This window comes from Chlorocebus sabaeus, chromosome 24, assembly GCF_047675955.1.
Source record: "Chlorocebus sabaeus isolate Y175 chromosome 24, mChlSab1.0.hap1, whole genome shotgun sequence".
In the NCBI taxonomy this organism is placed as follows: Eukaryota; Metazoa; Chordata; class Mammalia; order Primates; family Cercopithecidae; genus Chlorocebus; species Chlorocebus sabaeus.
Genome location: NC_132927.1, coordinates 82,798,095 through 82,814,109, shown reverse-complemented (window position 1 = coordinate 82,814,109; position 16,015 = coordinate 82,798,095). Strand labels below are relative to the sequence as shown.

The 16,015-nt window shown below is 41.0% G+C and overlaps 1 gene segment (V, D, J or C); it reads left to right on the top strand.

Annotated features, from left to right (window-relative positions):
* Positions 1–1,634: 1,634 nt before the first annotated feature.
* Positions 1,635–3,981, top strand: LOC140710021 (immunoglobulin heavy variable 4-38-2-like). The segment is given in 3 exon segments: positions 1,635–1,729; positions 1,813–2,136; positions 3,093–3,981. Coding segments are annotated over 3 exon segments (423 nt in total).
* Positions 3,982–16,015: the final 12,034 nt, after the last annotated feature.

Below are 16,015 nucleotides of genomic sequence, written 5' to 3'. Positions count from 1 at the left end.
CATCACCTCAACATGGAATTTATTGTTTCATTTCATTAGTACTCTTTACGTAATGGTTCATTTGTTTTGGTCTGTTCATTACTGATATTTTTCAAAGGAATCTCACTTGGATCTTTACTCTTTTGCATTTTGTCTCCAGAACAAGGTTGGGAAGTGTTACCTCCAGCATCATAACATGATCTAGTGACCTGACACATTTGTGGCAAAGAATACCTACCAATTCAGAAGCTCTTTGGTTTTCTTTCCATGAAATAGAATTATTTCTTCTGTTCTGTGTATGAGCATATCCTGTACACACCCACATAGATGTCTACAAGCCTATGAATTATTCTCTGTGAATAAAAATTTATCTCGATTTCCCTCAGTGTTCATAATTCTCATGATGGTGAGGAAGGTCTTTCTAGATCTGTTTAAACAAAATGTCCAGAGACCACCTGGTAGGTAAGGAGCTCACCTGGCTCTGGATGTTGGCTCTGTGTCTTTTCCTCTGTGTCCCATAGGTCAGCTCACTTGTTCAGCCCTAACAAGAGAGCCTAGGTTTGTCCTGATGTTAAAACACACCCAACTTCTGATGACTCTCCTGTTACCCACATCCATGGAGATAGATTATTTATTATATAATTCACCAAACTAATGTCAAATGCCCAAGTTGCAATACTGCAAATTCTAAGGTATGTTCATGCAATTCAATGAAGGAGAAAGTCTTTCAGACATAGGTGCACCTGAAATGATAAATATGTGGGTGAGGACTCTGGACTTGAGTGTCATTGTCCAGCCATGTTTCAGAAGTGTGACCTGTCAGGGAAGAACCAGAGTTCCTTGTGCTCTCAGAGGGGAGGGCTGACAGATATCCTCTCTTGTTCCCAGGAAAGGCAATTGCACTAATCTTGATGATGAGACTATGCTCCTGTGCTGACCTATTATCGTTTTTGACTGAAATTGTCACTGTGATCCCCAATCTACATCTATTCACACAGAAGTGTATAAAGGTCAGGCCACATTCTCAGCATCACACATTGACACGGTTGGAGATACGTCCCACTACCTTCTCCTGAGATTGCAGACAGAATCACAAACTTCAAACGGTCACAAAAGGGAAGGTCTCAGGTTTTTTTTTAATTTTTTTTTATGACGCACTCTCTGGGACAGATATATTCCCTCTAACCATGATGGATATTCTGAATTACAATAAACATTGCATGGATGTGGGTTTGTGTAAATTCACTATGACTAATATATTTAGCTGCTGCCCTAATGTTTTTGAATGGAGATTTGACAATTTAGATAACCTGGATGTTTGTTTGGTTGCATATAAATCTTCAAGGGTAGAAAAACATTGAACCTATTCCAAAATCTGTCCTTGATTCATGATCACACTCATCTCCCAGATCAGCTCCTTGAGCACATCTCCCTACCTGGAAAAAGAGGACTCTGGGCTTGGTGAGGGGAGGCCCCAGGAAGAGAACTGAGGTCTCAGAGGGCACAGCCAGCATCCTCCTCTCAGGGTGAGCCCCAAAGACTGGGGCCTCCCTCATCCCTTTTCACCTCTGCATACAAAGGCACCACCCACATGCAAATCCTCACTTAGGCACCCACAGGAAGCCACCACACATTTCCTTAAATTCAGGGTCCTGCTCACATGGGAAATGCTGTCTGAGAGTCATGGACCTCCTGGGCAAGAACATGAAGCACCTGTGGTTCTTCCTCCTCCTGGTGGCAGCTCCCAGATGTGAGTGTCTCGGGGATGCAGATATGACGATATGGGAGGCTGTCTCTGATCCCAGGGCTCACTGTGGGTCTCTCTGTTCACAGGGGTCCTGTCCCAGGTGCAGCTGCAGGAGTCGGGCCCAGGAGTGGTGAAGCCTTCGGAGACCCTGTCCCTCACCTGCACTGTCTCTGGTTACTCCATCAGCAGTGCTTATGACTGGAGCTGGATCCGCCAGCCCCCAGGGAAGGGGCTGGAGTTGATCGGGTATATCTATGGTAATAGTGCGAGCACCAGCTACAACCCCTCCCTCAAGAGTCGAGTCACCATTTCAAAAGACACGTCCAAGAACCAGTTCTCCCTGAAGCTGAGCTCTGTGACCGCCGCGGACACGGCCGTGTATTACTGTGCGAGAGACACAGTGAGGGGAGGTGAGTGTGAGCCCAGACACAAACCTCCCTGCAGGGAGGCGGAGGGGGCGGGTGCAGGTGCCGCTCAGGACCAGCAGGGGGCGCGCGGGGCCCACATAGCAGGAGGCCGGGTCAGGAGCAGGTGCAGGGAGGGCGGGGCTTCCTCATGTGCTCAGTGCTCTCCCTCCTCACCAGCACCTCAGCTGTCCCCAGGGCTCCTCTTTCTTTGATATCTGTGGTTCTGCTTCCTCACATTCTTCTGCCAGAAAAGAAAGGAGGAAGGCACACTTTCCTCTTACAATTGAAGTTTCACTGATTACTAGGAACTTTCCTACAAGTTCCTGCATGGCGCATTATTCCTTAGTGATTAAAAATATATATATTCTGGCCGGGCTTGATGGCTCTCGCCTGTAATCCCGACACTTTGGGCTGCCGAGGCGGGCAGATCATGAGGTCAGGATATCAACACCATCCTGGCTAGCATGGTGAAACCCCGTCTCTACTAAAAATAGAAAACATTAGCCGGGCGTGGTGGCGGGCGCCTGTAGTCCCAGCTACTTGGGAAGCGGAGGCAGGAGAATGGCGTGAACCCGGGAGGCGGAGCTTGCAGTGAGCGGAGATCCGGCCACTGCCTTCCAGCCTGGGCAACAGAGCGAGACTACGTCTCAAAAAAAAAAAAAAAATATATATATATATATATATATATGTATGTGTGTGTGTGTATATATGTATGTGTGTATATATATATTTTTTTCTAATGCTTCTCACCATCTGTTGATTTGTGTCATCAATTGAATTGTGCTCTCTTTGAAATTCATTTGCTGAAACCTAAAATTCAATGGATCTATATTGCAATTTTAATGATACAATTAAGGTTAAATGTGGTCAGAAATGTGAGAACCTAATGCAATAGATGTGCTGTCTTTATAAGAAGAGGAAGAGACACCAGAGACCTCTCACTTTTCACGTGCACGCAGAGAAGAGGCCATGTGGAGACGCAGTGTATTAGAAGGTGCCCCAGTGCATGCCAGAAAGAAGCCGCACCAAGAACCAACCCTGCCAGCACCCTGATCTTCAACATTCAGACTTCAGAATTGTAAGAAAATAAATATTTGTTGTTTAAGCCACCTACTCCGTGTTGTCTTCTTATGAAGACCCAGAGAGACTAATATCATATAACTCATAACACTGTTAGCACTGTCCCCTGGATGGAGAATCAGCCCCTGGGCACATCTCTCAGATTTCTACATAAAGTAGGCAAAAAATAGTAGCTGTGATATAAAAACTTGTCATGTCCCTGTTGTCCAATTTCTGGGCAAAGTGTTTTAATGAAGCCCTGGGGCTTTGTCACAAAAGTTGTCTTTTATCTTTTCTGAAGACCTAACTAATGGACAATGGGTACCAGCTGGATGGAGACTGACCACTGACCATCTTCTGCTGTCTCCTTAGTATGCCACAGAAAACCACACCAACATCACTCTATGTCTTCAACTTTCTAAATTTGCACTGAATCTATTGCTAAATGAGGAGCTACATGAGGTCTGAGTTTTGTTCCCTTCTTCCCAGTCTTCCTCAATTACCAAGGGAAGAAGAGGCTTTCAATGAAATTTGGCTGTCAATGCCCCCAACACATCACTTTTTTAGGTCCAGGAACTTTATTTGGGGGGATAGTGAAATACACTTTTAAATGGAAAGTCCTAAAGCACATACAACAGCTGAAGGAATAGCCACTGTACACCTGAAGGCTGATGAGGCAGATGGTAGGGTCCCTTCCTCCAAGATGTTCCTGGGTGTGTGATGGTTGGACGCCTCATGCATATGGAATTAAGGACTGGACTGAAGTAGAAACAAGGGCCATATCCCATAGGAAAACAAGAAAAAACAAGGAAAACAAGATGCCATCTGGGCATCCCTGAGACAGTTAATTAAATTTGTTGAGTTTAAGATGATATTTTTTTCCAAAATTTTTAGTGTTCTTAGCTAAATATGAATCTTTTCAACAAACTGAGAATTAAAAGGAGAATGGAGTTAGAAATTGAGAGAAAAAAGTCATGAGAGAGCAGAAAGAAAATTCACACAAAACTGTCACACGGCAGAGGCCAGAATGGAGCTGATGCAGCTATGTCATTATTCTGCAGACTTAGCTGAGACTCTTCACCACAGGCCCAGTGGTGAAGAACTCCTTTAGTTTTTGCTTCTCTGGGGAAGGTCTTGTCTATCCTTTATTTTATGGAAAGATTTACATGGTAAAGTTTCTTGGGTGGCAGAGTTTTGTTTGTTTTTCATTCTTTTTCCCCCAGCAATTTAAATACAGTCATGGGCCACCTAACAATGTTTCAATCAACTATTAATAGACCACATATATGTTTGTGGCCACATAACATTGTAATACCATATTTTCACTAAGGATGTTCCATATTTAGATGTGTTTAGATAGAGAGATACTTACCACGGTGTTTCAGTTCCCTGCAGTGTTCTGTGCAGTAACATGCTGTACAGTTTAGTTGTCTGGAAACTTTGTGCAATTCCACATAGTCTGTGTGTAGTAGGATATTCCTTGTAGGTTTGTGTAAGTTCTCCCTATGATGCTTGCACAATGATGACATTGACTAGAAATACATTTCTCAGAGATAATCTCTATCACTAAACCATACATCATCGAATGTAATTCCTCTCCATTCTGACCTGAAAATCTTCTGCGGAGAAATCTGCCAAATCTGCTCTTTTTCTTTCTGTTTTCAAAAACCTTTCCTTTAGCGATATGCTTTCAAACTGTCTTTGATTTTTCTCATTTGGTTTACCTTATTTAAAATATATACAGCTTCATAGATGTAGATGAATATTTGCTTCTCCAGATTTAGAAAGTTTCCATGCTATTACTTCTTTAAAAATCCTTTCTACCTCTCTCGCCCTGTCTCTGTCTCTCTCTCACCCTCTTCCTTCACTACCGCTTTTGTCTTATCTTTGCATAACTCCTCAATGCATAATTTCACTTTCAGTGTACTTCCTGACTCATGAGTCTTTAACTCTTTATTTCTTTCATTTAAATTTTTCTTCTCTATCTCTACTATTTCAAATGATCTTTCTTTGAGTTTACTGTTTCTTCTATTACTTGATCTAGTCTGGTCCAAAATCCTCTGTTAAAAATTTTATCTGACTTACTGTATTCTTCAGCATCATTATTTTTGTTTAGTCATCTTTTAAATGTTTTATCTCTATTAAAATTCTCGCATTGTTCTTGCCTGATGCCACTAGCTCATTGAACATGTTTCTAACATTTACTTTAAATTTTCTGCCAGGTAATCCATATGCTTCCTTTTCACTGATGTCAGTTTCTGGATCTTTATGTTGTTCTTCTGTTTGGACCATGTTCCCCTCCTCCTTCATTTTCCTTGACTGTGTTTGTTGCTACCTGTTCATTATAACAAAAGCCACCATATGCTCTTCAAAGACGAGGCTTATAGAGATCATCCTCACAAATCAGTCCAGGCAGTTATTTGGGTCTCTCAAAACTTTATAGTATTCAAACCTCTGTCTCTGTTCTTAATGGTCCCTGGGTTTTAGAGGATGATAGATTCTGCCAGAAATCACAGGTAGGGGAGGTAGAAACTATTTACTCAAGCAGCCCCTTGAAAATTTGGACGTCTGGACAAAGTTTTGTTATTGATGTATGATTCATCAAAATAATGTTAGTTCAAGCTTCTCTCAACCAGTCACCTAACATTGAAATTTTATCATTTGTTATTTGAATCTGGGGTTTATTCTTTGAGTATTTAGGTAAAATTACAAACTAGTTTAAATCTGCCTATTTGGCAAACTGATCTGTTGCTGAATTTCCATTTTCTGTGTTCCCTCTGTGCATTTAAACATAAATCTGTATTAGACATGCATCTAGTATGTGGAAAAATGTCTTAAAGTTCTTTAATTTATTTAATTTAATGGAGTTTCCAGAAGATGTGAAAATCTCCTCTGTTTATCAAACACCTGACTATTGGTCAATAGTTTTCTCTTTAATTTTTCTCTCTCCTCTCACATTATCTATAATAACCAAGGAGAAATGAAGACACACCATCGACAGTTTGCTTAGAAATCCCACCACCTAAAATTCTAACTGTCACTTACTAATTCTACCTTCATCCAATGTAACATAACTAAGATATAAATTCTATAACAAGGTACACATTCTTTCCAGTTCTAATACCACGTTTGTGACAGAAACAAAGCAGGTGTGCTCTCTGCGAAGTGGTCATCTGAGGTCTGAGACAAGGGGTCACACAGGTATTTTTATGATATTTAAGGGTTTGGGCAACAGCAGTGATAACAATTCTGATCATCACTGGCTCTTACCGAAAAGTTTACAAGTAAAGTTTCTGCTGTTATTTGATTTTAACACCTAGTTAGAATGAAGCTCAGAGGAAGAGGTCACATCCTAGGTCACACAGTGATGAGGAATGGAGCTGTGCTCTGCTCTCCACGCTACACACAAGATCCCAGGCACGGGCCCAGGTTCCACTGACACGTGGCATCTGGAGGGCAGTTCTCGGGGGATGATCTTAGCGCACCTGCTTCCTGGGGTAGGGCGCTTCCTTCTCTCAGTTGTGCACTTGTTCCTTCTGCCAGCTCTGAAGTGACCACTTGCATTGCCATGTATTATTCATAGTCTCTCCCTTACTATGGCAAAAAGCGTATTTATTAAATTTTCAATTCATTTTCTCTGAAGCACACTGCGTTAGCAGAAAGGAATAAAACACATTGCTTCACCTCCCCCACAGCCCAAGATTCCTGAGGACAGAGCCGATGTGATGTACTCATAGGTGGATCTCTGCTTCACCTATGAGGAGGTGGCCTTGGTCTTCAAGTTTCAGCAATTCTGGGAAGTCAAGGTACCTCCGTCTCCTCCTCCCTGCTCTGCAGCTCACCTGAGAACAGTTTTCTCATTGGAATATCATCAGTTTAAGGAATATAAGTCCCTGCTTTAGGATTTGGGGCCTGAGTGCATCTACTGGATCCAGCCCAGGACTGGAGATACTTTCCAGAACACAATTTCACCTGAGACATGTCCAGTCACACTGTTTTACTTGCACAATTTCAGCTTCCTCAGAAGAAAATTAAAATTGCTGAGACTTTTTCATAAACATTGTGCCATGTCCTTTTTCTGTTTCCTTGCCTGTTCATGTACGTCAGACCAGGTACCACTTATATGTAATGAGATCGGAATTCTGCCTCCAGTAACACATCTGAGGTGACGCATGATTGTACTTTTGGTTTAGGCTCCAAAATGTAGATTATAAAATTCATCAACCTCATTTTTATGTCAAAAGAAATGTGCATAATCTGAATGTCAACACTTTTTGGAATCTATTAAATAATGGAAGTAGCAAGAAATCTTACCCACTCCAAAAACTGGATAGACGGACATGCCTAAAATGGCAGTTGACAGTTGCTTAACTGGAACAGAGGTTGCAGAAGCCACAAGATACTGAGGGCACTACATGACAAGCACTATAGATATCTGAAAGACAGATATGAACGCGGTAAATGCAACAGTTCCAGAGGGTCTTTCAGTTCTAAAGTTTCTCTACTTTCTCTCCAGAAACCTCAGGATTCTAAAAAATAAAATCCAAATGCATTTCCTATGGATCAGAATTGCTGATGATTAATTACTGAGAAACATACCAGGAGCCTGCTTCAGGAGCTTCTACAGGGAAGGACTTTTCCAGAACCTTATCTTATGTGACGAAGACAAATCTTCCCTTCCAGATTTTTCTTCCATCCTTCCATTATTATACAAATGAGCAAAGTTAGGCAATGGGGGTGAGAAGTAACTAAATAGTCCAGGGACGCTGAAACCACAAAAGGGATTAACTGCCAAAAATGAGCTTCTCCCCCTGGTGACGCCTGGTCAAGGTCACAGCCCAGAAGAGGATGCCGATCGCGTCTCTAGGTTTCCATGGTCAGAACACGCAGTGGTTACCCGCACTGCAAATCCATTCTCACCAGGATGATGGCTCTGGATTAAAGATGCAAGTGTGGCAATGCACAGACTCTATCTGAGGAGAAGGTAGGGAAACTAATGGAAAATCGCAGAGAGTGACACAAGACAATAGAGGAATCCGAAGCCTCTGATATCACCATTTTTAAGATCAAGTTCTTCACAACTCCCTAACTGACCTCAGCTTCCGTTATCATGAAGCCTTTGCTGGATTCCTAGCTGAGAAAATGGAAAGAACAACCTGCATGCACTTCCCAAGTCTCCCCTTGTATCCTGTTTGCTTTAGATCTCTAGGGGGAAAAGTCAGATACATGGGCCTAGTGTCAGTGTAGGTGGCACTTCCTATAAGCTACAACATAGGAAGAAGGGAAAATGTGTGTTATTGGAATAGTGGATATGGAGTGGGGTGTCATCTGAATGTATCTGGACCTGCTGGTATTCTCAGGTGCAACACTGAACTGCAGGAGCCCATTGAAGAAACACGTCACTCCCCAAACTCCTGTAAGTTTCTGTATTCATTTTGGATCCACTAATGAAGTGAATCCAGAGCTTCAGAGAAGGAGCTTCCTTCTTCATCATATAATCCTTGCTTTGGTTCACCATGCAGAGTTCAACAGGTTTAGTAAGACTAATCAATTGTTTCAAGAAAAGGTGTCAGCAGCATATGGTGTCACCGAAAGAGTATTCTAAACCAGAACAAAGCCATTTCATATTGGGCTAGAGAAGCTGGGGGTAAATGTTTCTGAGCCCCAACAGGAACCTCCTTGCAAGGCAACGGCTGGGCTGGAGAGTCACTCAGGAGCCACACAACACAGGTTCCAGCCCTGGAGCAGGTGCACAGGAGGCTGCTGAGAAGGTTTCCTTTGAAGGACTGAGTCTTCCTTTGTCAGAAAAAAAAGCTAAAATACGAGTTCAACAAGTTGCTGATATCTGGACCATTCATACAATTTAAGGCAATGAGAACTATTTTTAAAGTGGGCTTCTGGGATTATTAATATCTTAATAGTGAGAATATGAAGAATAGGGATGGTTTTACTAACTCAGTGGATACAGAATTGTGGTAGCCACTATATTTCTATGAATAAGAAATTCAGATTTCAGTGTTAAGTAATGTTGCCTACATTGTGTGAGTGACAGGGCAGTGGTGGATCTTGGAGTGTGGCAGGGGCACTTACCAAGCGAGTCAGAAATCAATATGCAAAAATGAGGATCTATGGATATGAACTGAAAGTATGTAAATACTTCATAAAATACTAACAACTGGAGTTCAAAATTAACCCAAAATTATTAAAAACACAAATTCCTTGAGAATTATATTGGGAGCAGTGAGTTCATAAAGAACTCCAAACTACTGTTTCAACTTCTGATTCCTATTGTTCCTGCAATGAGAAAATCAGCTCTAATTACATATCACAGGGCAAATCTCTAAACCAAGAGTGCTTCCATTGAAGATCCTGGGGAATCAGAGGCGGGGTAGGTTCTAGAGACACTGGATCAGGAGTACCCAGCGGATCTCAGAGGGACCTGCTGGACACTCATATAGGAGATCAGCAGTCACTGTCTCAGATCACCAGTGAGCTGAGCCGGTGCCTGATAGGTCCAGAATAGGGCCAAGGCCTCTTCTCAGTGTCATGGAGAGGGATGGTTCCAGAAATCTTCCAGGCGGTCTCTGCACTTAAAAAATGAAAGTTCACAATGAGGAGCATGCTCTGAGGGGGCTTATTCTTCAGTGAAAGGACCTCTGTCCACAAACATTCATAAATGGAGCAGGACATGCATTTCATCAAACAGGATTAGGGCTCAGACCATCTGCATCTCACTCTCACAAGGCCAATGTGTCATTTGCCTTCCCTTTCTTCTCATGGATCAGGCTTTGAGCTACGACATGTTCTGCCTCATAAATATGCAAATAAGCTGAGATCCACTGAAGTAAATAACCTGATATCCACTGGATATCTGTGCCCTGAGAGCATCATCCAACAACCAATCCCTCCTCTAGAGAATCCCCTGAGAGCTCAGCTTCTCACCATGGACTGGGCTGGGAGGATCGTTTTTTTGGTGGCAGCAACTACAGGTAAAGGAACACCTATTCCCTGGGATGAGAGGGGAACTCTTGTCTGTCAAAAAGAATTTTATCCACTCCTCTGTGTCCTCTGCACAGGTGCCCACTCCCAGGTGCAGCTGGTGCAGTCTGGGGCTGAGGTGAGGAAGCCTGGGCCTCAGTGAAGGTCTCCTGTAATTTTTCTGGGTTCATCATCACAAGCTACAGTACACACTGGGCGCGACAGGCCCCTGGACAAGGGCTTAAGTGGATGGGATGGAACAACCCTAGCAATGGTAACAGAGTCTACACGCAGAAGTTTAAGGGCAGACTCACTATGACCAGGGACACGTCCAAGAGCACAGCCTACATGTAGTTGAGCAGCCTCAGATCTGACGACACGGCTGTGTATTACTCTGCACGACACACAGTGTGGAAACCCACAGCCTGAGAGAGTCTGAGGGCCTGAGGGAGGAGGCAGCTGTGCTGGGCATGAGGAGATGACAGTGATTATTTGATTGTAGACTTTCTTAGTAAGTGAGGTTAAGTCATTGAAGAAAAGGAACAAGAGAAATGTGTATGCACTCTAATTATTTGAGAAATTTTCCATAAAATATTTACTCTGTAAGCGAAATTCAAGGAGTAGAAAACAATCAAATTAATACAACTGATATAGGAACTGCTCTGAAGATACTAGTGTGAGCATGAGTTTTTGAATCCGTGTTGTAAATATTTTGGAACACAGCTGCAAGATCACATTTTATCTCTCCATTTACGTCCATTATATGAAATATTAAAATGTTTTAATGTTTTCCATAGTGTGAAGTTATGATTTGGGGCTCATGCCAGCAATGCATGATAGATCTCGGTTCTTCCTCATTCTTATTGCCATTTGGCACTATGAATATTGTTTATTTTAACCATTCTACTAGATTATTAGTGGTATCCCATTGTTGTTTACATGCACGTCTCTAATTAAAATTTTATATTTAATTATTTTTATATAATTATGATGAAATGTCTATTTTGATATTCTGCTCATTTTTAATTTAACTCTTTTCTTTTAATCTGTTGTATATTTCCTTACATACCCAATATAAAATTCATTTACCAAGTTAACATAAAGCCATTTGACAAATATGTGATTTAGAAGTGTATTCTCCAAGTCTGTAGTTGTCTTTTCAGTGCTTTGTCAGTGTCTGTGGCAGAAAAATGTTCATATATATACATATATATATGTATATACACACTTAGGTGTGTGTGTGCATGTGTGTATAAACTTGGATAAAATAATTTTAATTTTCCATAGATTATACTTCTGGTATTATTCTAAAACTAATTACAAAATCAACTCTAACAAAAACACTTGTGTCTCTAATCTCTGGCCACAATCACAGCATAATTCTTTAAATTTCACCACTTTATTGAAGGATTATTAACTTAAGATGTTTGAAATTCTTCTGCATGAAAAATGTCTTTCTTTCAACTTTTTAAAAGTTTAATTATCTGTTAATAACAGTGTTGGTTCATTAACATTTATTTTTTACTATGGAGAAAATTTGATGTTACATTATTCATTTTATTGCTCAAATCACCACAGCTTTTTTAGGTCCTGTGAGCTCATTTAGTTTGGATTCTGTTTCCTCACAGCACACCCCATCCTTTTGTTTTTGAACACGTTCCTTTGTCCTGGTCTTACAAGAAATTCCAAGCTCATTTTCTTTACTGTCTTCTCTATACATAGAATTAGTTATTTCTCCAAGGATTTCTGGATCCTCATATTAAAGAATTACATTAAAATACAAAATTGTGATATTGGGTGTGTGTTGTTAATGTGGTGTCAGTGTTTCTAGGATCTCTAAGCTAACAGCCCTGGAAAATATGCAGTGTATATTAACCCATGTGTACGTGCACATCTGAACTATTTCTGTACCTTATCTTCTGTACCTTTATTACATCAAACTTTAGAAAACACTGGAATCTACAATCTACTATGACGCCACATGGATGTTTCTAGCCCTCCTTCGTTTCCTGTGCATAACCACCAACTTCAAAGTGAGGAACCCCCTCCCACCATATGCCATTCATTTAATTAGTTGTACAAGTTCAGGATATCTGCACAGTGATATTAGATCTGTTAACTTGTACCCCTGTTTGAAGCATGTTTATCAACTAGAATACAGTGTTTAAGTGCAGTTTCTTTATACTTTGATTTACAAAGCACCTTAAATTCCAAAGTTATCTAGGTGAGAAATTGTATGTGCCACTTTCTTCAGTGAGGTTATTTCAAATATGCTGTGCACATTTTAGTTGAAATTTTGTAAAAGACAAAACTATAGATCATATAAATATATGAAGGTTCTCTAGAAATTTAGAGAGAGGGTATGCATTATGAGAAACAGGCACTTTTTACAAACAGTGAAACGTTTTTATGATCTGCAGTAGTGAACACATGACACAATTTTTTAAGTCTCGTAATTTTATGATGTAAAGTGTGAATCAAAATATATACAACTTACAGAATGATTTAGCACATCATGAACCCGAGGGTAAAATGCATAGAGTATAAAAGCAAAATATCTAATAACCTTACGCAGTGTGGGGAGGGAATTGCATGAGATGCAGGCAACAAAGAATGAAGTAACTTTCTCCATTTACGTATGTTTCCGTTCACATGAGACTTTTCTTTAATTAGGTTCATGTGCAGTCAAGTTTCCCTCCTGACAAGCAAATAATCCAGATGATTCGCATCTTCCCTTGGCCAAGAAAGATTTCCCTTAAACTTTAGCTCAGTTCAGGCACACACTGTCTCTGAATGGGCATTTACTATCAGTCAATACACACACCTGTCCCCACGTGGACTTTCCCTTGGACAAACACACGCATCCTCATGTTAACTCTTCCCTCAGACAAGCACACCTTTCCTCAGGTGAACTCTTGCTTCAGATAAGCACACGTGTCCCCACATTGAATTTTCCTCAGACAAGCACATATATCGGACACTGAAAAGCTGCGTGGTAAAATGAGCTCAGGATAGAGGTAATTATGGACTCCAGCTCTGACAATTTGTAGAAATTGTCATTTTTAAAACTCTAACTGAAGATTTTTCTTTATTGTAGACGACAGGAGCTTACAGCTCTAATTACACAGACTACAGGCAAGATTCCATTTCCTCTGGGTAAGGTTTATGTTTTTTTACTGTACTTATTTGTTGATAAACATTGATACTATAAAGATACCCTAACGGGGTCCACATAAGAGAAAAAGAGTAATGGGCAGATCAACCCTGAAAATCCAGTCCCAGGAATCCTTTGACCCTGCCTTCCCTGGAATCCAGAGACAGAGACGGGATGAGCCCTGATGACTATTGCACTCATGTCCCCAGGGAGAAAGACACGGAAATGAAGCCCCTCCCCTGCAAATGGAAAGCAGCTCATCCCCTGTTCCTGCAGGTCCTGGTGAGGAGCCATCCCTCAACTGTGCACTTCCTCAGTGTCCACACCATGGGGTCTGTGCTGATCTGGGCTTCCCTTGTCATCACTGTCAATATTCGTATTCCTCATGGATCAGGCCCAGCCTCTGTGTGCAGAAGTCCCTTGTGAAGTTAACTGGTGGAGTAAGACAGAGAAATACTATAGACCAAGAATTCTCACACTTTTCTGCAAAGCCTCTGGATTCACTTTCACTGAAAACAGCATAAGCTTGGTCCAGCAGTCTTCAAGAGAGCAGTTGGTGTGGGTGATAACATAAGTAATTCAAGTGGAAGTTCCCAATGAGACTTTCCTTGAGTACAAAGAAAATTAACATTCCTCTAGACACTCTTATCAGAAAATCTCTTTTAAGATGATTAACCTGAGAGCTCAGGAAAAGTTCCTGCATTACTGTGAGGGACACCATGGAGGCATCACGCTACCTGACTTCAAACTATACTACAAAGCTACAGTAACCAAAAGTGCATGGTCCTGGTATCAAAACAGAATTGTGGACCAATGGAACAGAACAAAGTCCTCAGAAATAATATCACATATCTACAACCATCTGATCTTTGTCCAAAATGTAAAAAAGGAAAATATTGGGCTAATCAGTGTCACTCTAAGTTTGACAAAGAAGGGAACCCGATTTTGGGAAATGCCAGGAGGGTCCCGTCCGGGGCTCCATTCTAAACCAGGGCATTTCCAGCTCAGGCCATTCCCTCACCCCTATACGATGTCTGTCTCCAGCCACAGCCAGTAGTGCCCCAGTAGATTTATGCTGCACAAAAGCTGTGAGCCTTCTGCCTGGTGAACCCCCACAAAAGGTCCCAAGAGGAGTCTGTGGACTCTTGCCAGCAGGGACGATGGGATTACTTTTAGGAAGGTCTAGTTTAAGTTTAAAAGGGGTACAAATACATACAGGAGTCATTGATTCAGATAACAAAGGAGAAATTCAAATTGTTATATCTACTTCTGTTCCCTGGAAAGCAGAGGCAGGAGAGCATATAGCACAGCTCCTCATTGTGCCATATGTGGGAATGGAAAAAAGTTTAATTAAATGAACAGGAGGATTTGGAAGTACAAATAAACAAGGCAAAGCAGCTTATTGGGTAAATCAAATTACTGAGAAACATCCTACCTCTGAATAACTATTCAGGGAAAGAAATTTAAAGGTTTCATAGACAGCAGAGTGGACGTTTCAATAATTTCTCTATAGTACTGGCCACCCTCATGGCCAATTCAACCCACTCAATTTATCATAGTTGGGGTTGGTAAAGCCCCTAAAGTATATCAAAGTGTTATAGTTTGCATTGTGAAGGGCCCGTTGGACAACCTGGGACTATTCCACCATTATAACTTCTGTACCTATAAATTTATGGGGAACAGATTTATAACAAAAATGGGAGCACAAGTTCTAATTCCAGAACAATTATATAGCCCTCCAAGTCAACATATGATGCATGAAATTGGGTATGTCCTTGGTATGGGACTAGAAAAATATTTGCGAGGTTTGAAAGAACTGCTTCAAGCAGAAAGATAAAATTCCCACCAAAGTGGCCATTGTTAGGCCTCCAGAACCTGTACCTTTAAAATGGTTAACAGACAAGCCAATTTGGATAGAACAATGGCCGCTAAGTAAAGAGAAAATGGAGGCTTGAGATAAATTAGTTACTGAACAATTAGAAAATGGGCACATAGCTCCAACATTTTCCCCTTGGAATTCTCCAGTTTTCCTAATTAAGAAAAAATCAGATAAATGAAGAATGTTAACTGACTTAAGAGCCATCAATTCAGTTATACAACCTATGGGAGCATTATAGCCAGAATTGCCTTCTTGTGCTATAATTCCAAAAAATTGGGCCTTTAATAGTCATAGGTTTAAAAGACTGTTTTTTTACTGTTCCCTTAGCTGAGCAAGACTGTGAATGGTTTGCATTTACAATTCCTGCAGTAAACAACCTGAAGCCTGCTAAGCGTTTTCGTTGTTTTACAGATGGGTCTAGTAATGGTAAAGCTTCTTATTGTGGATCAAAAAGTAAGGTTTTCCAGACGCCCTATATTGCAGCTCAAAAAGCAACACTTGTCACTGTAATTGAGGTGTTGACTGCTTTTGATAAGCCTATTAATGTGATTTCTGATTCTTCATGTGTGATTCATTCCACACAGATAATTGAAAATGTTCAGTTAAATTTCATACAGATGAACAACTGATGCCTTTATTTACCCAATTGAAAATAGCAGTTAGAAGTAGAATGTACCATTTTTACATCACTCACATTAGGGCTCATAGACCTCTTGCAGGACCTTTGACTGAATGGAATCAAATGGCTGATTGCTTAGTTGCTAATGCAATATCTAATGCTAGAAAATTTTACAATTTAGCCCGTGTTAATT